This window comes from Trypanosoma theileri, assembly GCF_002087225.1.
Source record: "Trypanosoma theileri isolate Edinburgh chromosome Unknown TM35_Tth_6_V1, whole genome shotgun sequence".
Lineage (NCBI taxonomy): Eukaryota > Euglenozoa > Kinetoplastea > Trypanosomatida > Trypanosomatidae > Trypanosoma > Trypanosoma theileri.
In genome coordinates, this window is record NW_021639848.1 from 139,070 (window position 1) to 162,932 (window position 23,863).

Here is a 23,863-nt window from a genome sequence, read left to right on the forward strand (position 1 = left end):
CCATACACCTTTGTATACCTTTTTTTTTTTTTTTTTTTTTTTTTTTTTTTTTTTTTTTGTGATTGCGTGTCATTTGGTGTGGAAAAACAAACAAACAAAAAATAAAATGATGTCCACACACACACTAGCGTACATTCACACAGATATATATATATATATATATATATATATATATATATCTTCACGTAACGTGGTAAGCATTCACCTTTCCTTTCCTTTCCTTTCTTTTTTTTTTTTTCTTTCATTCTCACATACGTTTCAGTCGGGGTACAAAGCCGGGCACCGTCTTTCCCAATGTACGTGGAGATACAGGTCCTTTGACTTCTTTTGCCTCTTGTCGTTGTGGTTTCTTAATCGCCATTCGTATTTTCCCATTGGCCACTAAAATGCAGCCGGCGCCGTTCTGATGACCGGCGTAATCGGAAGTAGAGAAGATGGTCACCACACGGGCATTATCTGAAAGACGAAGTCCATCTGCTTTTTCTTGATGAGCACGGAAGATGTATTGATAGTTGTAGCGTTCACAAAACATATCAACAGCGCGAGAACCGAATGTTTTAATATCCGGCCCGCGTGGATTAGGGCCAAAACCATATTTATCCAATTGATGATTTGGTGGAGCGGGATCAGACCAAAGTAAATCATTCACCATCATGCGTTGGGCTACATTCGTTGGATCTGTACATTGCACTACGGGAATGCGGGGAAAAGAGGGATCGGAGAGAATCTCCAGTCGCTTATCTTCACCGCCAGAGTATTGTGGAAGACCACCATGTACACAGAAGATCTTTTTATCAATATCAGCAATTACAGGAAGGAACTGAAAGACTTCATTTACTGCCACCCAAACATCAATACCACGATCACGTCCAAACTTATCCAGACACTGATACTTGAAAGAACTGTATCCGTAAACATCCATATCCCCATTCACCTCAGGGGATTCATGATTTCCACGTAAAAGAGTAACTTTGGAAGGGTTAATGACCTTTAACGCAAATAAATACATCACACATTCTAACGAGAATGCACCACGATCCACATAATCTCCAAGAAAAAGAAGATGTGTGGTAGTATATTTTAGCATAATGTCATCAAAAGCCACCACTTTTTCCAAAAAGTAAGCCATATCTGCAAAATTACCATGAATATCTCCAAAAACTGTAATAGGAGACTTTAGTCGTACAAACAATGGTTCCTTAGCGACCACTTCACGACATTGATTACATACTGAAATCACAAGTTTACAAAACTCTGGAAGATTTTCATAGTTAAATCCATTATGATGAGGATTGGCTGCTCTTCTTATAGTTTCAATAAGACGAGCCGCATCCACTGGTGGTTGTGTGGGAGAATTCATATAATTTCGCATATCTTGTAATTGCAACATTGTACTGTGACTGGCCACAGCCTCATCAAAGGCTCTGGGTTTTGTTCCCATGCCTGGTGCCATTCCCGCACGTGGTGTATCCGGTTCCGCCACACCTTTTTGTCCAACTGCATTTTGTAATAAATCCACAATCGTTACGGTTTGTGGGAGATTTGCAAAGTCATCTTCGCAAAGAAGTACATTTTGTGAAAAGACGTACTTTTCTGGAACATTTCCAGCAGGAGAAGTTTGTGGATTTTCATGTCCACGTTTATCATCACGTCGTTTTCCATGAAAGGCGGGTTCTGCCAATATTACAGTTTCCATCAATCGTAAACGCTCTTCCATTTTAAAAACCGTATTGCATACATTGGAGAGTAACTCTGGAGGCACCTTTGAGATAAAGGTATTAAACTCCGCGGCTGTGAGTTTAGCATTACTGATACAATCATAATTGGTATTACTTCGCCCAGATAAGATCTCATCTGTGGTAATGAGATCCAGTTCCACCGACCAATCGGGTTTTAATGTCTTTATACGACCCACTTTGTAAAGTGCTCGTCCATCTGTGGAGTCTTCCACGCGGCAGCGAACAAAAAAGCCCGAGACGAGTGGAAAAAGACGTGAACGAATTTTATGATGCCATTCGGATAACTTTTCGCGGTTAATAGTGACGGCTTGTGCCATTTCAAGTGTAATGACATTATCCGCATGGAAAGAGGGACTGACACCCATGGGTGAGAGATCAGGCGGTGCCTGTGGAGACGAGGGAACATTCGGTGGATCCATTTCTTTTTTTTGTTTTGTTCTTCTTCTTAATTATTGGTGTTTTTTTTTTTCTTTCCTTTCTTCTTTTCTTTGGGGGACAGGCTTTTTTTTTTTTTTTCCTTCTTTTCTTTGTTCCTCTGTCTCTTTTCTATTTTTTTTCTTTCTTTCTTGTTGTTGTTCTTCTTCTTCTTCCTTTTCTTTGATTACTAGGGCTATACTCTATTGCTTTGTTGTTGTTGCTGTAGTTGTAGTAGTTGTTGTTATTCCCTTATCGTTCCTTTTTTTCTTTTCTTTTTTTCTTTTTTTGGTTAGCGGGAATTCGCTTTATGTTCTCTTCACGTGAAATGTCGGCACGCGGGAGGGGACGACTAGGAAAAACAAACAAAAAAAGAGATTTGACCAATTCCACTCCAAACAATTAAAAAAGAAATTTAATGAAAGAAAAAAAAATAAATGGAAAGAAAGAAAGAAAGAAAGAAAAAAAAAAGAAATAAACAACAACAACAACAAAAAAAAATACAATAAAAAAGAGGCATCGAATTAAAAAAACAGAAGACAAGAAAAAAAAGAAAAAAAAGGAAAACTATAAATAAAGGAAGACCCATCAATAAATGCACGCAAACTCATTTATGCACGGGTATTTATATTTCTGTACATATATAAAGAAGAGGGGTAGTTTTCCAAATGATATACATAAATGTATATATATATATATATATATATGTGTATATACACATAAAGATAGATATGGGGACACACACATTTTTCTTTACAGACCAATCCACGTACAAAACTGTCTCTGTGTTCTTTTTTTTCCCCTATGTATATATCTGTATCTGTTTATGTGTATATGTGTATACCTCTTCTGTTTTGCAATCAAGCAAGAGAAAAAAGATCAATATAGATGCAAATAGATAGAAAAGGAGTTTTAGAAAAGCAAAAAAAAAAGGAAAACCAAGATATAATAAAAAAAAAAAAAAAAAAAAAAAAAACGAAAAATTAAAAAGAAGAGTAATAGCAACAAGAGAAAAAAAAAAGTTTTTTTTTTTTCCTTTTTTTTGCACAGAAATACATTATATTCCGTTTTCCATTATTTTATTTCTTTTTTCGTTTTTCGTTTTTTTTTTCTCTTTTTTTTTATTTCTTTCGTTTCTTCTTCTCTCTCTCTCCTCTTCCCTCTTCCTTCACTCCTTCACTCGGCAACGTAGGATCCACTCCTCACACAGAATCACAAAAAAAAGGGAAGAAGAACAACAACGAAAAAAAAAAGAAGAAAAAAATATATAAATACACACAATCAACAAACACACACCGACAGAGAGAAAGAGAAAAAAAAAAGATATTTTATACATTTTTCACAGCTTCCACAGACACATATATAAAATACACACAAAGAGAGATTATGCAGTTGTTGTTGGTGGTGGTGGTAGGGCAGGATAGCATGTGCTCAATTCCGCAATTCTTGCCAATGTATCTCTCGCATCACCACTCAGTGGAGCTGCGTGAGTGCGTGCATGTGTTAACACCTCGCAGGCCAGCGAGAGTGTCTTCTCCACTTCGAGATTCAACCGCGATGGTTCACTTAATAACTCCGAGAGCAGCGGGGATTCCCCACTTTTCATCGTACTCTTACCAACACAACTCTTTTCTTGTTGGGGTTTGATATCTTCAATCGCCTCGACGGGGCCACGCGAGTGGTACACACTGGTGAGTGGAGGAACCGGTGCGGATAAGTAAATCTCTCTTGGGCTTGGTGGTGTTGGCAGCGTTGATAAGATCTGCTGCTGCTCTGCCATCATTTTCTTTAGATTCGGTTCCTTAATAACAATAGCCGTCATTTTTTATTTTTATTTTATTTTTTTTTTTTTTTTCGTATGTCTGTGTTTTTTTTTTTTCTTTTTCTTTCTTATTGGTTTATTTATTCTTCTTCTTGTTGTTGATGAGGTTTCTTCTGAGCTTCAGTAATGAGCCGAGCTCTCCTGTGTTTGTGTGTGTGCGTGTGTGAATACACTAAAGAAGAAGAGAATGGAAACCAATTACAGTTACAAGATGCAGAATATAAAACAATAAGGTGTATGAAACTTCACTCACATTTCTTTTTTTTTTCTTTTTCTTTTTGCTCCTAGTCCTCTGTTCTCATCCGTCTTTTTTTTTCTTTTTTTTTTTTTTTTGCTCCAACGACTTTTATACAGCACTAGGGATCCAGATCCCTTTGTTTGTTTGCTTGTGTACATGAGTTATTCGATACAGATAATAAAATCGAACAACATCTAAAAGGAGATATATATATATAAAGGCAGATATATATAGCGAAAGAACAATATAAAAAGATCAAAATAAAAACACTGAAAATAAAAATAATTTTTTTTTTTTTGATTTCACTCTTTTTTTGATTTTCTTCTATACTTCTTGTTCTTTGCCTTTTCTGCTTCATTTTCAAGGATGATTTGCATGTGTTCTGCTGTTTTCTGCAAAATGTCATCAAGTGACTCCTCCTGCACATCCCCCACTTCCACACGAATACCATTTGCCTCATTTGCAGAATACGCAAGTGTTCGCCGCATTTCCGTAGAACTGAGTGATTTTGTAAAATCCAACAACTTCAACACGGTTGCCGTTTGAATCACTTCTAATGTGCACTCTACAGTCTTTGCCCCAAATGTATTTTCCCCACAATTAACCATGATAAGTGCCGTATTCTTTAATAAGGCTTTCATAATTGCTACTCCACCCTCATCGGTGATACCGTTTTCCGCTATATTGAGTCGTTCCAATAAAGGTGGATTAGCTGCGATGAGATGTGCCACTTCCAATGCACCATCATCACCAAGCATACAGTTGGCAATATTAAGATAACGTACACGATTTGGTGCGGCCAAGAAATGATGACAAAGTACTTGTGTCCCTTTTAGTCCAAGGGTATTGCTATGAAGACATACATCTAGAATAAATTCATTGTTTTCAAGGAGTTGACCCACTGCTTTACAACCTCTATGACGAACATCATTACGAAATAAATTAAGTACAGTGGTTCCTTTTCCACCATAGTGTTTTAAAGCCTCACATAAGTAAGTAGTACCTTCATCCCCAATGTGATTTGCCATAAGATTGTATGAACAGAGAGGATTACGTTGCATAGATCGCATTAGACCTTTTGTTCCCATTGGACCAACATTATTCCAACTGAGATCCACTCTACTGAGATCCCGGTGACATGCAGCGGCTTTGCTCATCGCTACTAAAGTAGCATCACCTAGTTGATTCCCTGCTAATACAAGCGTAAAGAGTGTACGGTTCCATTGACCAGGTTGTCCATTGGGGTTAACATTTGGAATAAAAGCACTTGCCAAAGCTATACCACCTACATCTGTGATATCGTTTTGAGATAAATTGAGGTGTTGAATACTTTCATTCTTCCTGAGAACTTCAGCCATTGTTACTGCTCCATCATCTCCAATATGATTTTGCGAGAGATCTAGACGCACAACATGTCGAGTCTTCATAAGTGCTGTACCAATAATTAAGGCCCCACGTGGAATAAGGTTTCTCCCTTGCAACTCCATAATAGGGGAAGCAAGTAAAGCCTTCCATTTCCTTCTGGTGAAGAAATTAGTTGTTGGATCTCTAGGGGTCCCAGGTGGTGGTATCTTCTCCTTCTTTTTCACCATTTTTTTTTTTTTTCCTCTTTGTGTTTTGGGTCGTACTTATATATATATATGTGTTTGGTGCGACAAATCAAAGAAAGAAAAAAAAAAAGAAGAAAAGAGAAATACATATACAGAAAAAAAGGTGGGGGAAACAAAAATCGGGAATACAAGAAAAAACAAAAGAAAAAAACCAAAGAAAGAGAGCAGACCAACCAGTTGATTTTATTATTTCCTTAGTTTGCCATAAGCGTTTGTTAGCAAGAGAATATGTTTTTTTTTTTTTTCTTTTTTGCCACTTTCTTACTTCTCCTTTTTATTTCTTGCTCTTGTGGCTCTTTTCCCTTCTCTTGCTTTTTAATCGTTGGTACACAAAAACTCCACTCTTTTCTCATTCTGCTTTTTCTTCCTTTCTTTCTCTTTTCTTTTTTGTGCTTTGTTTTTCCTTCTTTTTTTTTTTTCTTTCTTTCTTTCTTTCTTCTTTTTTCTTTCTTTTTCTTCTTTTACTATAAAAAACAACAACAACAACAACAAAAAAGAACGAATCTCATTTCAATATCTGTCCATCGCACGTGGCTGTCGCAGGGCTGCGAGGAAAGCCTCCTTCGTGGCGACTTGTTTCTTCTCTAACGCCTTATCAGCTGTGAGATGTTTCTCCTGCGCCTCTACAGCTCCCGCGGCCTTACGTGCCTGTGCGAGAGAATTAAAGAGCCGCACCACACCTGTAGTAGCCACTGTGCGTAAACGGTATTCGTAATCGTGTCGGTTTTGATGAGGCAACAGTCGATTGTGGGATTGACTACGCACGGCACGGTGTAAGAGCCGCAGTCCCACACCAGCGGCCGTAGATGTATTCCCTGCCTCTGCGTGATCTTCACTTTTACCTTCGTGTTTACTTTTTCCCATTGGAACAACTCGACTCTTGGCGAGTTCCACCGTACCAGCGGGCTGACGTGGTTTCTCTTTCTTATTAGATGAGGATGAACGTTCTGGCTTCTCACGGCTCTTTTTACTCTTTGTCTGTTCTGAATGTTCCTTTTTTCCATCTGCTGTATTACTACAGTCACCACTATTAGCAGTCGTTGCGGTGGTGATGCCGGTGAGTTCGGCAATGCGTTTTTGCAGATTTTCTTCAGAGAGTTTGGGTGCCCGCTTGACTAACGCCACTGTGCGTTTACCGCGGGCCTTACGCGCCGCTCGGCTTGTCTTTGGCTTTGACAATTTGCCCACGGCACCGCGAAAACGACCAGCCATCGTTCTAAGTGCTCTCTCCCTACTGAGGAATAAGCAAAAGAATTATTTGTTTTTCACACAGATAAAGAAAGAAAAACAAAAAAAAAAAAAAAAACAAAAGAGGAGAAAAAAGTCCATTAAAAATATGATAAGACACACATACGCATATATACAACACGCAGAGAGAAAAGGAAAGAGACAGAGAGAGAGAGAGATGGGTAAATAAATAAAGAAGAAGAGAAAAAAAAAGAGAGATAGAGAGAAAAAGAAAAAAGAAGGGAAGAGGGGAAGAAAGGAAACAACAGGAAGCGTCTCATAGGGAACTTTCTGCTGGTAGTAGTCAACTTATTTCTGTTTTTTTTTTTTTTCATTTCTTCTTCTTTTTTTTCTTTTTTTTCGGCTACCGCGACCGACCGTTGCCCATGAAACACTTAATTCCATTATGTAATTTTTCCTTATAGAATTTTCTTCTTATTCCTTTTTTTTTGTTATTTTCTTTTTCTTTTCTTTTCTTTGTCAACATTAAGCGTAATTAAATTAGTTATCTATAGTTTTTTTTTCTTCTTTCTTTCTTTTTTTTTTTATAAATATATATATATATATATATATATATATTTCATTAAACGAGGAGAAAGTAAATTAGATTACAGCAGAGACTTTTTTTTTTGCTTAGAACGTGACTTTCCTTGTTTTATGATTTCACTTCAAGAATATATATATATATATATATATATATACGTAGACGATGTACTTATTTTTATGTTATATTTCGCATTACATACCTACTTTCCTTTGTCTTCCCTCCCGCACATATATGGTGATAGTGTTATCTCTTCTCAATAACGTCTGTTAGTGCCGCGATAACCACCACCATTACCACCACGACCACCACCATTACCATAACCACCACCGCCGCCATTGCGATAACCACCACCACCACCGCCATTGCGATAACCACCACCGCCGCGTCCACCACGGCCTCCACCACCATAACCACCACCACCACCGCCGCGAGAACCGCTGTTGAGTTCTCGTGCAATAATGGGGGGTAGGGCTTCAATGACGCTTAACTCCATACCACGAATGGGAATGGATAAGATCTGATTGACGGACTCCTCTGGTACATCAAACACACATCCTGGGGCGTCTTGTAGGAGGGTGATATCTCTGCAGCGTGTAAAGAGATTATCCCCGAGATTATTACGGAGAATACTGCAGAAGACAGGAATAGGTAAGGTACGTTGTCCCAGCATTTGAATGGTTGCAGAACCCTTTGCTCCAGTAATGAGACCACGTTTCGTGATACTGGTGGTATAACCGCTCATCACAGCCAGGGCAGAGGCAAGTATTTCCGTTGGGTCCGCATCCTTCAACAATTCCGCAGCCTGTTCCATAAAGAGATCAGTGGCATTACGTTCCACTCGCGCCAAATCCTCTGCGGCATCTCTCGCTACCGCCTTGAGAATTTCATCACGGGTCGGGGCAGGAAGTACTTCAAACTTAATCTTGGCATGTCGCTCAATGCGTTCTACAACATACTCATCCTTTGGTTGATGGAGCAGCACACAGACACCTTTGCGACCCGCACGTCCAGTTCTACCAGCACGGTGAATAAAGGCATCAATATCTGTAGGGGGTGCACATTGAATAACAAGATCCACCATGGGGAGATCTAACCCACGTGCGGCAACATCTGTTGCAATAAGAACGCTGAACTTGTTTTCACGAAAGCTTTTCATGGTACTTTCACGTTGTTCTTGCTGCATATCACCATGAAGGCACTGAGAATCCAATTTACTGTTATTAATAGATAAATCATGACAGTCTTTCTTGGTATTGGTGAAAACGAGTGTGCGTCCATGGCGTCCACTATATACCTTTACCAAATCCGCCAACATGGAAGAGACCTCGCTAAAGTTACATTTGCGACGGTAAAATTTAATAGTGTTTGCAGTACGCATAGTACCTTGTCCAACCATATCAATAAACTCCTTTTTCTTTGAAATAAAAGAGCATGTATGTACCCAATCTGGGACAGTGGCGGAAAACAAAAGGGTTTGATGATTTGGTTTTTCCGTCAAGGAACCATTCTGTTCTGCCACCTTTTGCAGAAGAAGCTCAATATCATCCTTAAATCCAATATCAAGCATATGATCTGCCTCATCAAGACAAGCGATTTTCACTCGATCAAAGCGTAACGTCCCTTTTTCAAGAAAATCCTTCGCACGACCAGGTGTAGCCACCACAACATCAACACCATTGTATAAAACCCGTTCCTGAGTTGTGTAGGCCACACCACCGTAAAGTGCGGCCACCACAAAACCATGGCTGATCCCAGCAATCACATCACGTACTTGAATTGCCAATTCCCTCGTAGGACAAAAGACGACAGCAGCAGGACCACGACCACGCGCCAACGGTTCTTCCATCTTTGTAAGTTTCTCCACAATGGGAATACCAAAGGCAAGAGTTTTGCCACTGCCTGTGCGGGCCTGAACAAGGACGTCAACACCCTTCATAATAGCCTCAAAAGTGAGGGCCTGAACAGGAAAGAGTGATTCAATACCTTGGCTTTTCAAAGCTTTCACCGTCTCTGCAGAGATGTCAAATTCGGAGAAGGGGCGACCCGTTGCGGCAGAGCCGTTGTTTGGCACTTCAGCTTCAGCAGTAGCCTCACCTTCTGTTGTTTCAGTGCGAGGACGCTTTTCCTTTCTGAACTCGCTGCTGCCATTTCGCTCTTGTTCCTCACTTCTCTGTCGAGACATTTTTTTTTCTTGATTTCTTTTTTTTTTTTACTTTATTTCCTTCAATACTCTTTTACGCGCTGCGTTTCTATATATGTATATATAAATATATATATACTATACTATACTATACGTATATGTATACGTGTATTTCTGTGCTGTTTTGTGTTACTTTTACACCCCAAGAACAAAAAAAAAACCCAAATACACACAAACCGTCAACAAGGATAAAAAAAAAAAAGATAGAAACAGTAGAGAAAAACAAAATAAACAAATAAACATATATACATATATCTATGTATGTATATACAGAAATCAATAAAATATATTTATATACGTAAAACATATATATATATATGTAGAACTAGTACATATAGAGAAAAAAAAATGAAGAAAAAAAATATAAAATAAATGGCAGAGAGCAGGTAGTGAATAAAAAAAAAAAATGAAAACCCTCCTCTTTCCTATTTCGTACCCGCAATAAGAGAAGTACACACAGATACCTATAGCAACCACACAAGAAAAAGGAAAGATGGAAGGAAAAAATTGCTCTTGAAGAGAGAGAGAGAGAGAGAGAAAAAAAAAACTTGCCCAAAACAAGCAAGTGTGTATTAGCAACGTCGTATGTTTACCATCAATGATGAAGTGTGTCTTTGTACCTGCATCTGTGGGACGCGTGAGTACGAAGGGAAAGAGGTAAAGGAGGGGAAAAAATGGGGTATCAAGAAATGATGGCATATTCAGGAGCTTGTTTCTTTCTTTGTCTTTCTTCTCTTCTTTGTTATATATATTATATATATAATATAATATATATTCTTATTTTGCCTTGTTTTGTTTTCTTTTTTCCATTTTTTTTTTTTTTTGCTTTCGGTGCATCCATTGCACCTGTAGATATATTTGTCTCCATATATGTACACACACACACATACATATATATATATCAATATCAATATAAATATAAATATATATAAATATAAATATAAATACAAATATATTTATATATATATGTATAGATATACACCTAAACTGCTCTGTGTGTTTGGATGACACGATACATATAGGGTAGACCAACTGTGACGGTTTTCCCGATCTACGAACAATATTTAAAGTATGAGGTCGCAGAGGAGCGTTGCATGCCAAAGGGAACACTAATACAACGACCACCCACAGGTGTACTAGTATTATCATATAATGAGTTTTCTGGTTGTTTCATAGCATCAAATGCCCGTCTGACATATTCTCGATCTCCCACAAGTTCATTTACTGGCATTGGCCAAGTATCTTCCATCACCACAGGGTTGTGATCATCATCAGCTTCAGTGCGAAACCATAGGAATTGAAGAGCTTCTCTTGCTCGTGGTCGTTTGGTTGGGTCAAAATGTAAGAGAGCCCTTGTTAACTCAATCGCCTCTGGTGGAACATTCGTCCATCGAGGTTCGGCGAATAATGGTCCGGCTTCCATTTCCTTTACTAGTTGCATTTTATTCCCAGAGTGATGAAACGGTAATTTCCCACCTAACATAACATATAAAATAGCCCCTACTGCATACACATCCATTCGAGGAAGAAGATCTGCTGTAGTGGAAAGTTGACTGCTTTGCGTAAGACTCTTCACAGTTTCTGGGGCGGCGTAATTTAAAGTTCCACACGGAGTAGCAATGAGAGGACTGTCGCAGTGAGAATCCAAAGACTCCACAGAGGAGGATCGTCTCGGGTCATGCATAGAAATAGAAGAAAACCGTCCACCGCCTAAACGAGGACGAGGGGCTGTTTTCCGTGTAAATGCCCTTGCGAGACCAAAATCCACCAGCGTCACATGATATTGACCATCTTCCATGGGTGTGACTAATATATTTTCAGGCTTAACATCACGATGTACCACTACCACCTCACTGTGTAAGTAATCCAAGGCCTCTAGCAATTGCTGTACCACTGACCGCACTTGCTGTTCAGAGAAAACGGTATCGCGTAGAGCTTTAAAGAGTTCTGTACCATCTACATGATTGGTTACAATAACGACATGAAGTGGGGTATGAAAATAATCCAGGAGACGCAAACAATTTGCGTGCTTAATGCGCCGAAGTACTTCCACTTCATTAATGACATCAAGGCGCATCTTTTCAGAGGTAAGATCACGCTTATTAAATACCTTGAGTGCAACGACTTCTCCTTTTCGGATACTTTCCCCATCTACGAGACTCACGGCCTTGAAAACAGAGGCAAATGTCCCACGCCCAATAAAGTCATAAATGTCATCTGTCTCATACAGCTGGTCAATGTGACGTTCCTCACGGAAGGGAAAAAGTGACATACGCAAGAGAGAAGTCGTAAATCTTCCCGATGATTTTCTTTAACCATAAAAGAGTAGTAATAGTAGAAAAGGAGAAAAAGAAAAAGGAAAAGAAAAAAAGAAAAAAAGAAAAAAGAAAGGAATAAATTTCATTCAGTGTAGGTTTGTGTCAATATCGGTGTACACTCCGTATCATCACTAACGATGACAAAGAAACAGGTTAGTTAATAGACCACAGAAAAACGCAGACAAAAAAGATAAATACAAAACAAACACACAAACAGAAAAAAAAAAGAGTGGGGAGTGAACATCAAGAATCCCTCTCCCTCCCCATCCGTACCTCCATCTGTACATCGCTCTAGGCCTTCTCTCTCTCTCTCTCATCTCTCAGGAAGAAACAAAGAAAAAAAAGAAAGAGAGAAAGAGAGGGTGAAATGCTTTCCACACACACACACAGACATTTTCACCCTCTTCCTTCTCCCTCTTCACAATAGACACAAACACACATACGCACAGACCCAAACACACACACACAAGGACACAAAAGAAAAGAAATAAAAATGGAATAGGAATCATTATTTACGTCACAGTTTTCCAAAGGAGAATAGATAATTGACCCCATGTGATGTAAATATAGCCTTTCGTTTCGTGTGTTACGTAGGAGCCAAAGTTCTTTCCAACAGCACAATGCCAAATTCCCTTGTACTTTTTCTGAAACTCACGCTTCACAAAAGATGCCACTGCGCTTTCAAGAGACTCCGTTTCAAATGCCTGAATGACGAGGTTGCGGGCTTCCTCTTGCATATCTTTTGTCATATCGGCATTAATATTAAACTCTGCCAGCTTCGCCATTTTTTTTTTTCTTTCTTTTTCCTCTGTGTTACTTTCTTGACTCTTTTCTATTTGGGTGTATGTTCCTATCCACTGATACCACTTAACTGTGGGGAGCGGAATTATACGTACATGTCATGTGAGAATAACACACATGTATGAAAAAAATAATTCCACCAAAAAAAAAGAGAAGAAAAAGAAAAGAACCTCATTAGCAGAAAACCAAAGCTAAAGGGAGTACACATGTGTGTAAAAAAAAAAAAAGAGAGAGAGATAGAAAGAGTAAAAAAAGAAAAGAGAAATAATTCTCTTTATTATTATGGTTGTTGCTTTTGTTTTCGTAATCGATTTCGCTCCTTTTCATTTGTTGTTGTTCCTCTTCTTGTTGTTGTTGTTGTTGTTCTTCCCTCTCTTGTGGTTTTTGTTGTTTTCTGTTGATCTTTTTTTTTTTTTTTTTGGTCAGAATACGTGAGACGCATCCGGCATGTGTGTGATTCACAGCTGATCAGGTTGCAATATCATATCAAGCCCACTCTCACTTTTTTTTTCTTTTTCTTCTTCTTTTCACGACTTGTCACTTTTTTGGATAAGTAATTGTACAGCTGTTTTTATTTCCTGCACCTGCAACCTCAGTTCTTCTGTCGCAAGAACTGCTTTATCCTGTTTTCGTGTGAGAGTGGTAACAGCATCCACTAACGCACTGTTGTGATGGACGAGCAAGCGATTAGACTCCATCAGAGTCTTATTCATCTTCTCAAGTGTGGCATTCATAACTTCTAACCGTCTGTTCGCTAGCAGTAAATGTCTATACTGCACTCCAACCCTCCGCCTGTTTGTCATTCCGTATGGACGACATCTATTGAGGGAAGAGTCTCTCCTCCTCCCATCATGTTTTTTCTTGCGGTAGTCATGATCATCATTATTATTGTCATCCTCATCATCATTATTACTGTTGCTACTACTGGGGCCACTACTTCCGTAGCGGTTAGACATATTTGGGTCTGTGAGCTCCACGTTCCACTGCGGCCGCGACTGTTTGTTTACCTCGGCCTCCAGTCCATGGTCCACGAAGCTGCCCTGGCTGCTCCGCTCATCCATATGTCCCACTCCTCACACCCTCTGAGCAGAACAGCAACAGAAGAGGAAAATGAGGGAGGGCGACAGGTGTGCACCAACCAGAAGGACTGAAAGAGAGAGAGAGGGAGAGAAAGAGAGAGAGAGGGAGAGAAAGAGGGAGAGAAAGAGAGAGAGAGGGAGAGAAAGAGAGAGAGAGGGAGAGAAAGAGAGAGAGAGGGAGAGAAAGAGAGAGAGAATAAAAAAGAGTATAGACGAATGGAAATCAATATATATATATATATATATATATATAAAGAAAGGAAAAAAGAAAGAAAGAAGGAAAAAAAGGGGGGGTAGTATTTACCATTACTTTCAAGAAAGACGCCCTGATTTGGAGCTTAAAAAGAGAGAAAGCAAAAGTTCAAAAAAAAAAAAGGAGGAGGGGAGGGGGAGTATAGGTGGGAAGATAATACCGCATCAAAGTATGTTAATAAGAAAGAAAGCAAATAAATAAAAAGAAAATATGAAAAGAAAAAAAACTGGTGGAACCATATTATATCCATATCACGTACACACATATCCGAATATATCGTATCGTCTCACCTCCCTAAATCATTATTGCAAAACTGTGATAGAATCATCCCATGGCCAAAATATTGAGACTAAAAATTTATGCACCCCTTTCTCTCTTTCTCTCTCCTTAAAAAAAAAAAAAAAAAAAACGAAAAACATCCCTATCCTCTCAATATCCAATATGTACAAGTAAGTATTCCTTACCGTTATCAAGCTACTCTTGTTTTTTTTTTTTTTTGAAAAGCTTCTCAACTAAACCCATACTTTATGTCCTCCATATTTGCATGTCTTATTTCAACCACTCGTCTTCGCATGCAAATGATAACTTCTCTCCATTCCAAATTTGGAGTCAAGATGCTGCCGTTACACCTACTGCATTTTTTTTTCTTTTTCATTTTACTATCTTTTTTTCTTTTTTATCTCTCTCGATATATATATATATATATATATATATATATATATTTGTACACGCACGCACACACACAACCTTTCATCCTCTGTTTCTCTCCCTTCCTGTCCCTTTGGTAAGTAAAGACTCAGCAACAGCAAAAACAACAATAACAACAAAAAAAAAAAATCCACAACACTACGAATGTTCCTTTGATGAGCCACCAAGCATACTCTGGGCGGTATTAAACAAATTAACAGGAGATTTCCCGTCCGTAATAAGATATCCCTTCAAACCCAATCCTCCCAGCAGCTTCGCCTGTAATTCCGGTCCAGCCTGTGCAATTGCCACAATGGTCTCACGTCCAATAGCATTTACCATTCGTCGAATCCGTTCTGTTTCTGCTTCTGCCACTTGTCGTGCTTTCGTAATCTCCAGTTCATTCTGTCTCTTTGCAAATTCCAATTCAAGATCATACTTTTGTTTTTGCTTTTTCAGCTCGGATTCTGCCGTTATTCGGTATGCCTTTGCCCGTATCTGTGCCTGCTTCAACTCGGATTCTACTTCGATCAATAGTGATTCTGCTTTCGCTTTTGCCTCTGCGACGGATTGACCACTTGCTTGAACGGCCTCACTTTTCGCTTGCAGTTCCAACCACTTTGTCTTTGCTCGCTCGACTTCAATTTTATCCAATAATTTCTGTCGCTCTAATTTTCCTTTTGCCTCCTGATCTTTTCGCTCTTTTCCATGGCGTGCCGCTGCCTCCTGAGACTTTGTAGTAATTTCAATGGCAAGTTGAACAGACTTTTGTAAACTATCCCTCGTCTTGGCATCTGTTGGCTCAACGGATTGAATATCAATGTTTGTTACCACCAGATTATTGGCAGCGAAGCGAAGGACATCTTTAATTTCACCACTTTGATCACAACCAAAGACCGCCTCACGAATAATTTTTGCCGAGTTGCGATGAAAGGAATCAAAATCTTCCGCGGCCACGGCTCCTCGAACACGTGAGGCAATCGTTTTACAACAATCACCCACAAAATCTGGTACAGAAAATATTTTGGCATCCGGGTTTTTACGATCCACATCAAAGTACCAATTATAGGATAAGTTAAGTTGTAAACTAGCATGATCAGATGTTTCTACAATAACTGTATCACTTGAAAAACGGGGTCCCAAAAATAATTGAAGGCATTGCAATGTATTAGGTTTTTTGGGTTTTCCTCCACTAAGTGAAAGGACGGTGAATTCTTCTTCAGGAGAGAGAATCACCAAATTTGGACCAAGTACTACACGTGGTTTTTTCTGTTTATAGTCATATATTTGTACTGCCGCGTTATGTTGAACGTTAAAGCGAACAATATGATGCTTAACACGTGAACTTACAAATTTATCATTTAATCCTATTTGCTTACTACATCCATTAGGAGAGGCCAGCAATTCCTCCACTTCTGTGGAGAGATGCTTTTCCCATAACACCTCATGTTCATTTAACATGTATGGACTCCCTATCACTGCCCGTACCACTCCAGTTCTGGTGTCCATTACGTATATCCCTTCATTCTTATCTAATGGAATCACACTTCGTTGCTCCAGTACACGAACATTGAGATCTGGGGCGTATTCCGCAACACCACGTAATAACCATGTTTCCCCAGCCCTACGTCTGAGACCATTTTCTTCAAAACTTTTTATAGCTTGAAGTAGTAGCGCTTCATCTTCGCCAATAACTTTTACCGATTGTAGACCTGTTAATTTCTCTCCTGGGTGAAGGAAGAAACTACATTCGCCTCTACGTACATCTTGTTTACCAAATTGATTTAATCCATCCTTTCCAACAGGATTCACAATGATACAGTATTCTTTGCCAGTCAAAACAACAGCCTGTACAGTAGTAATAAGTTTCTCATGTACATCAGGAATATGTACAGGGGCGTCATCTTTTGTAATTAACCATTGTTCTCCTGCTTTTCGAATCTTACCATACACATCTGTAAATGTACGACGAGCTTCAAGATGAATAGCTTTTGTCTCTGTTAGTATAATACCCTCCACAATACTTAAGAGTTGTTCCTCCACTGCAGGAAGGTAAGCGCCAACGGTTCTATGCATCCATAAATCACCGGCACTTCGATCAATGCCATTACGATCCTTAAAATCAACCAAGGCTTGAAGATGTAATGCTGTATTTGGAATAATAGTGTAGGCGTCTACTTCTCGAATAATTTTAACTTCAACACGTGGAATATATGTTTTTGGACCTTCTTCCATCCATTCCATACCAGCTCGCACCAATCCACGTTCACTGTCTTTAAAATCACAAATGCAGCGAACGTGATAACCCTTATTAATGGGGATGGCTTTTAATTTAAATAACCATTCATCATTTTCCTGTTTAAGAATTTCACCAGGTTCTAGAGGAAATGGTTCCTGTTCGAAACGTATTTCTTCTACCCCCATACGCAACATGACACTATTATTTCCATCTAAACGCGGTTTCCCAGATTTATCACGTACACAAGGGTTTTGAACCACACAGTAACATCGTGGAGGTATAACAATACAAGGTAGTGGATCAAAAAGACATCTCTCGTGTTCTTTACGTGTATACACTAATGGACCCACAATACATCGTGTTACATTCGTGTTATTGTCCAATAAATGAACATAATAGTGTCTCTTTATACGTATGATATCCCCCATTTTTTTTTTTTTTAGACTGTATATAATGTGTGCACGTATATATATGTATACGTATATATACGGATATGTATGTATCTATTATTCGTGCAGATAACGTGAGCTTTTTTTTTTTTGTTGTTGTTGCCCTTCTTTTCTTTCTTTGTTGTTGATGATGATAATAATGCTTCTGTTTTTTTTTTCTTCTTTTATTATTTGCTTGAATAAGAAGAAACAAAACAATGGAAAAAATAAAATAAAAAGAAAAGCAAATAAACTATGTTTTAAGGAAAATAGGGAAAAAGTAGAACATAAAAATAATATATGAAGAAACTATTTTCTGTCCTACAAGAAAAAAGAAAAAGAAAGGCTTGAGAAAAATGGCTTCTTCCAATGTCACAATCATGACAAAGTATCCGGGAAGAAAATCTAGTGTAAAAAAAAAAAAAAAACAAAAACAAAATAATAATGATAAAAGAAAAAAAAAAAAAAACAAGTAGAGAAATCTATCATCTTCAGGGAGTTGGTAATGCTTTCTCAAGAGCTCCCCTTACCATCTCATCAGAAACATAAAAGATGAAAAAAAGAAAAAAAAATTTTTTTTTCTTCTTTTCGTTTTTTTTTTCTTTTTCTTGTGTATTCTTTTAAAAAATAATGAGAAACCTTAGGACTGTTTTTGAGAATGCTGCAACTCCCTAAAGAGTTTTTGGATCAATTGATCACGCTCACGCAGTTCTCGTTGAAGCCGCTCTATTTGTTCTATGTGTTGTTGACCAATCTCACGCATTCGTACTTCAAAGTGTGATTGCATTAATTCTGCTCGAAGCTGCAGTTCCTCCTCACGAGATGCTGCAGACGCATGATGTGAGCAGTACTCTCTCAAGCCTCTTGTCTGTACGGCCAATTCCTCATGCATGTGATCCATACTACGAAGATCACCCCGTAAATCGGAGGCTCGAGCTGCAATCTTTTCCATGAGAGCATATAAATCATCCATCTGTGTTACCATTTCGGTAGGTGGAAGTAAGTGAAAGTATGATTTTACCTCCCGAGATTTTTGCATAAGGGCGTGAATACAACGATCCACCGACATGAGTTCCTCATCTGCTAAATTGATGATTTCTTTGAGAGATGAACGACGTCTCTCTACACCCTCAATCTCAACCGATAAAATAGATCGTCGCATTTTTGCAATAGATAATACATGGGTCGCCTCATCTACAACGATTTCTTTAAACATACGGTCTTTTAACCGTTGCGGTAAAATTTGATGTAAAAACAAGGGTTCATCCTCATACGAATTCTTTTCCTTATTGAAGGAAACAATAGGATACTTTCCCAATTCACGCATAACACAAGCACCCAGTTCATGTTGTCGAGGAGCACAAAGATCCCATACAGACTCTGTCACAATAACTTGTCCTCCTTGTGCCAAGGAACAGGCGTGAATAACTTGAGAAACCGCCCGACCATAATAATGACAACGATATGAATCCCCAGATGGTATACCACTTGGCTCCACAAACGTATCACCTGTATGAATAGCCATGGATAGACGTAACCCACGAAATAACAAGGTATTATCTATACTATACTCTTCCATACCCCAAGGAACTCGTAAAAGGGATTTTGGCCAAGGTAAATTCATTAACCATGATTGTGACTCTACACCAAAACGACAAGCAGCAATAGGGTCATCAAAGGCTAAAAGCATGGATGTACCATCACTGAAACATTCATAACCTCCATATTCCACCATTTTGGGTCGTATCGCCGTATTCATAAGAGCTACAGAAGCTCGTGCTGTTTCCTCATCTTCAGCCCACAAATGATTTCCTTTAAAAACACCTAAACATACAAATATGACATTCTTTTGTGGGGGTTCAACAGATCCCATATTTCCCACCGCATCTTCAAGGTCATCACTGAAAAAATAAAGACGTGATAGAGTTCTATTAAGAAACTGCTTCGTCTCTAAACACTTCTCTTCAATTTCCCTAAATGCCCTTGAAAGACGTTCTTGTTTCATACTCAAATCATCAAATACAGCTCCCAAATTTGGTTCTTCATTAGATGGACGTTGAATTTCATCAAGTTTTGTGTGTTTTAATTGAATGAGACGATGTACAATTCGTTCCAATGTCACCTTTGCCATAGGATCTTCCAGAAGAGTTCTTGGGCCGTACAATGAAGGTGCCTCAATCAACTCTGGGTCATGTGGCTCTACAGCCTGTTCCGGTGCAGTTTCCATAAATTTAGTGTAGAAAGCATCCAACATGCGAAGAATATACGCATCCCATTGTTTAAAATGTACCAGTATATCTTCCTGGTTCGCAAGAGCCACAGATAGCTGCTCTGTGGCATGACGAGAATCTTTTCGGGCGGCAGTAAGTTCTTCTCCAAGTTTTTTGTTCTCTGCTTCTAATCTTGTACGTACTTCGTCTACACGTTCTTCAGCTGCGCGAATACGTTCCTTATAATCAGTTTCAATGCGATGAAGAAGATTTTTAGAGGCTGCCACTTCTGCTGCACTACGTTCCTCCGCTGCTTTATGATTTTCACGTGCAGCTCTTAACTCATTTACCATTTCTTCTGCTCTACCATTACATAATTTCTCTACATGTTCCAGTTCTCGTGCTGCCGCTTTTTTAACATCATCTACTTGTTGCTGATAGATTCTAGTAAGTTCTTCGCATCTAGTATTTAACAAACGTGTCTCATTACGTAGATGTGTTAAATCCTTTTCTTGTTGTGTCCTTAGTAAGCGAATTTGATGCTCTGTAGATATTTTCAATTCCTCTTTTTCTTTCTTTTCAGTCGCTAATGATTCCTTTAGTTGATCCATCTCTTTTTGCATCTCTGCTATTTGACTCTTGGCCTTTTCATTCACAGCGTACTCCAAGTACTTGGAATCATGTTTCGCATTTCCGAGCTGTGTTCGTAAGGATGAACATTTCCGTATAAGTTCCTCAATCTCTTTTTCTTTTAAGGCTAATGCCATTGCATGCTTTTGTGCACTTGTTGTTCGCCAAGGACGTTCCAACTCTGGACGATGAAAGAGTTCCTCTCCTCTTTGTACACCCGTCATTGTCTTGAGATACGTGCCAGGAATGCGACTGGCGCCATAGACACCAGTTGGTGGAACAGCACCGGCCGCTGTTGGGGTTTCCCACTCATTTGACGGTGACTCACTCGCCATTCGTCTCTAGAAAAGAAAACTAACATCAACAAAAACCAAAAAAAATGAGAAAAAAAGAAAAAAAAAAGATGAGGCAATAAGGGTGGAAAAAAGAACATATATATGTGGTAATATCAAGCAATTCAAAAAAAAAAAAGGAAAGAGAACAACAACAACAAAAAAAAAAAAATGAACAAGAACATTGGGCAAGACAAACAATAAAAAAAAAGAGTTACACTTCGCGTAAGGCAACACAGTTACATTTGTACCATCCACAGTAGAATAACACTCAGCTGGAGGCACCTCATTCGGAGATAGAAAATACATACATAAATAGATACATACATACATAAATAGATACATACATAATATATATATATATATATATATATATATATACATATATATATGCATCTCTCTCATTCCACTTTATCCCCCTACTATTTTTTTTTTCCATTGATTTGCTCTACACTGATTCTCTACCTCTTTTTTTTTCTTTCTTTTGCTTTTTTGTTCTGTATATATGGTGTATTCACTCTTTTTTTTTTTTTTTTTCTTCATTGTTTACATGCAAATGTATGAATATCGTATTCCACCACCAACCCTATCTTTTTTTTTTTTTTCTACAACTCGTATGGAATAAAGTGAATCTCAAGCGTTTTCTTCAATCGTGAAACTTCATCTTCGACAGATCGTACCTCCTCACGTCGCCTGGCCTCTGCAACCCGCAGATCCTCTCGGAGTGCCTCAATCATTTCTTCCTGGTTCGCGATACGGGCCTTCATATGTGTTTCGTTCTCTAGGGCCACTTGATCTTTCAATTCAATCTCCCTCGTTAGTTCACCAATCTTGTCACTTAAAATTGCAATAGTCCCCTCGTTCGTTGTGGTTCCATCTTCAATAGTTTTGCGATGCGGAATAAAATGAGCATCCAAGAGATTGGAGAGTCGTTTAATTTCCTCATCCTTTGATGCCGTCATGATATCAAGATTATTCTGCCGATCCTTGAGTGAGGCTTGTAAATGAAATGTCGTTGCCTTAAGAGCTGCTATTTCCGAAAGGAGTTGAGCTTCCCGCTCCTTTGCACCGTCTTGGCTTTGTATAAAAGTGTGTCGAACCGTGTCCAATTGTTTTTCTTTTTCTTTTGCCTCATCCGTTGTTCGTGAGAGTTCCGTTTCATGTAATTGTCGTTCGTGAAGAAGTTTCTGTTGTAACTGCGACATAACAGTACGGTTATTTGAGATTTGGGCATTCAAAAAAGTAATCTTATCAAAATTTTCTCGCTCCTTGCGTCGCAGCAAAGTTTCCAGTTCTTCCATTCGCTTTTGGTTAGCCTCGAGTTCCACTAGCGTTGTCTGCAATTCTTCCTCCAGAGTGGCTTTGGCATTCTGCGTAGCCTCGCTCTCTAAGGCGTTCTTCTCATGTAATGTTCGAAGTTCAGAAGAAAGGTACTCAGAATCGTGTTTAACCTGCTCAAGTTGTAGCTTATATTCCCGTAATACTCCATCAGATTCAAGTTTAATGTCCATATTTTCCTTTTTAAGAGCCTCAATCTCATCTTGCAAACGGGCACACTTCGTCTCTAGTTGCAAAAGTTCTTCCTTTGTCATGTTTGCACGTTTTCGTTCCTCATCTAGGTGATCTTCATATCGCCGTTTATTTTCATCCAGTTGTGCATTAAGCATTTGCATTAAAGTAACATTTTTTCTGTCATCTGCTTCACGGGATTCTACAACTTCTTGTAGAGAATGGTTCATTGCAAGTGCCTTTTCTAACTCTCGTTCAAGATTCCCAATCATGGACACCTGTTCCCGTATTTCTGCTTCCTTTGCATCCATTGTTATTTCCATCCTTTCCCGATACTCTGCATGTTCTGTCTTGGTAACGCTTAACTCTGTCCTCAGCTCCTCCATCTCATCTTCAAGAGCTCTGATATTCTTTTCAGCTTCTTCTCGTACACTGCGAAGCTTCAACTCTGCATTTTGTCGTTCCTGCAAAAGTAATTTTTGCTTATCCTCAATCTCCACTCGAAGCAAACTTACTTCGTTTAACAGAGAATCTCTCATGAGAACAAGTTGCTCCACTTGGCTTTCTGACGCAGCACGTTCATCGTGAAGAGATGTAGTGAGTTGCTCCACTTTCATCATAAGTTCTTTAACCTTTCCATCTTTCTCTCGAATAATGCGAACGTTTTCCTCTTTCCACAAAATAATACGTTCCTCCTGTTCCTCTCGGTCACGTCGATCATTCTCACGTTTCTGAATCTCTTCTGCTTCATTTTCCTGGGTGCGAAGCTGTTGAAGACGGAGTATTTCAGCACTTTCTTGCTTCTTACCTCCCTTCTTCTTGCCTTTTTTTGGAGCCATTTCCTTCTGTGTTCTTCTTGAAAAATAAAATCAGAAGGTAAAAAAAAAAAAAAAAAAAAAAAAAAAAAAAAAACGAAAAAGTAAAAAAAAAAAGAAAAAAAGAGTAAAATGATAGATATTGAAGGCATTTTCTTTATATATATATATATATATATATATATATATTTCAACAAAGTCATGCTATACAAAACTTAAGTTAAAGATGTAATTACCCCAACTAAAACTTTTTTTTGTTCTCTATACGTTTGTCTATCACAACTGCAAATCACTAGGTAAAGGAGGTGTTCTTATTTTGTACGTGTAGAATGACGTAGACGCAGTCATTCGCATTTCTCCCTTACACCTTCGCATTTGAGCTACAGCCGTACGCAAGCGTTCCAAAGTAGTAAGCAGATTGCTATACGTTTCGGCAGAGCAGTACATACCACTTAATTTTATGTGGTCGACCAATCGATTAATATCTATGCATAACTCACGTACATCAACTTCCAGCGTGTCTATCAAAAATCCTGCCTCTATCCTGCTCACAACCGTTTCTAGGCTGGTGTTAACTGATGATAAATACTCAGATGGAGAAATACCACCAATAGAAGAAATCCAAGATACACCTCTTTTATCAGAGTTCTCATACTTGTGGTCTTCGCTTGTCATCTATGTAGCTTTCATAAGATTGTCTTTAATATAACACCGTTAAACACCACACGATATATATATATATATATATATATATATATATATATA

At 38.6% G+C, this 23,863-nt stretch overlaps 11 protein-coding genes across 11 annotated transcripts; all 11 read right to left on the reverse strand.

Moving 5' to 3' along the window:
* Positions 1-247: 247 nt before the first annotated feature.
* Positions 248-2,158, reverse strand: TM35_000061460 (putative phosphoprotein phosphatase; the record flags this gene model as incomplete). Its single annotated transcript, XM_029023183.1, has 1 exon — positions 248-2,158. The coding sequence occupies one exon, from the start codon at positions 2,156-2,158 to the stop codon at positions 248-250; it is 1,911 nt and encodes a 636-aa protein (XP_028885207.1).
* A 1,379-nt stretch (positions 2,159-3,537) lies between these two features.
* TM35_000061470 (uncharacterized protein) lies at positions 3,538-3,975 on the reverse strand (the record flags this gene model as incomplete). Its single annotated transcript, XM_029023184.1, has 1 exon — positions 3,538-3,975. One exon carries the CDS (start codon positions 3,973-3,975, stop codon positions 3,538-3,540), a length of 438 nt encoding a protein of 145 aa, XP_028885208.1.
* Positions 3,976-4,515: 540 nt separating this feature from the next.
* Positions 4,516-5,805, reverse strand: TM35_000061480 (uncharacterized protein; the record flags this gene model as incomplete). Its single annotated transcript, XM_029023185.1, has 1 exon — positions 4,516-5,805. The coding sequence occupies one exon, from the start codon at positions 5,803-5,805 to the stop codon at positions 4,516-4,518; it is 1,290 nt and encodes a 429-aa protein (XP_028885209.1).
* A 528-nt stretch (positions 5,806-6,333) lies between these two features.
* TM35_000061490 (uncharacterized protein) lies at positions 6,334-7,035 on the reverse strand (the record flags this gene model as incomplete). Its single annotated transcript, XM_029023186.1, has 1 exon — positions 6,334-7,035. The coding sequence occupies one exon, from the start codon at positions 7,033-7,035 to the stop codon at positions 6,334-6,336; it is 702 nt and encodes a 233-aa protein (XP_028885210.1).
* An 815-nt stretch (positions 7,036-7,850) lies between these two features.
* TM35_000061500 (putative nucleolar RNA helicase II) lies at positions 7,851-9,779 on the reverse strand (the record flags this gene model as incomplete). Its single annotated transcript, XM_029023187.1, has 1 exon — positions 7,851-9,779. One exon carries the CDS (start codon positions 9,777-9,779, stop codon positions 7,851-7,853), a length of 1,929 nt encoding a protein of 642 aa, XP_028885211.1.
* A 1,069-nt stretch (positions 9,780-10,848) lies between these two features.
* On the reverse strand, positions 10,849-12,069 carry TM35_000061510 (putative protein kinase; the record flags this gene model as incomplete). Its single annotated transcript, XM_029023188.1, has 1 exon — positions 10,849-12,069. One exon carries the CDS (start codon positions 12,067-12,069, stop codon positions 10,849-10,851), a length of 1,221 nt encoding a protein of 406 aa, XP_028885212.1.
* Positions 12,070-13,443: 1,374 nt separating this feature from the next.
* On the reverse strand, positions 13,444-13,977 carry TM35_000061520 (uncharacterized protein; the record flags this gene model as incomplete). Its single annotated transcript, XM_029023189.1, has 1 exon — positions 13,444-13,977. One exon carries the CDS (start codon positions 13,975-13,977, stop codon positions 13,444-13,446), a length of 534 nt encoding a protein of 177 aa, XP_028885213.1.
* A 1,117-nt stretch (positions 13,978-15,094) lies between these two features.
* TM35_000061530 (major vault protein) lies at positions 15,095-17,602 on the reverse strand (the record flags this gene model as incomplete). Its single annotated transcript, XM_029023190.1, has 1 exon — positions 15,095-17,602. The coding sequence occupies one exon, from the start codon at positions 17,600-17,602 to the stop codon at positions 15,095-15,097; it is 2,508 nt and encodes an 835-aa protein (XP_028885214.1).
* A 640-nt stretch (positions 17,603-18,242) lies between these two features.
* On the reverse strand, positions 18,243-20,777 carry TM35_000061540 (uncharacterized protein; the record flags this gene model as incomplete). The annotated part of the gene is made up of 1 exon (XM_029023191.1): positions 18,243-20,777. One exon carries the CDS (start codon positions 20,775-20,777, stop codon positions 18,243-18,245), a length of 2,535 nt encoding a protein of 844 aa, XP_028885215.1.
* Positions 20,778-21,379: 602 nt separating this feature from the next.
* Positions 21,380-23,122, reverse strand: TM35_000061550 (putative paraflagellar rod component par4; the record flags this gene model as incomplete). The annotated part of the gene is made up of 1 exon (XM_029023192.1): positions 21,380-23,122. One exon carries the CDS (start codon positions 23,120-23,122, stop codon positions 21,380-21,382), a length of 1,743 nt encoding a protein of 580 aa, XP_028885216.1.
* Positions 23,123-23,374: 252 nt separating this feature from the next.
* TM35_000061560 (uncharacterized protein) lies at positions 23,375-23,773 on the reverse strand (the record flags this gene model as incomplete). The annotated part of the gene is made up of 1 exon (XM_029023193.1): positions 23,375-23,773. The coding sequence occupies one exon, from the start codon at positions 23,771-23,773 to the stop codon at positions 23,375-23,377; it is 399 nt and encodes a 132-aa protein (XP_028885217.1).
* Between the last annotated feature and the right edge of the window lie 90 nt (positions 23,774-23,863).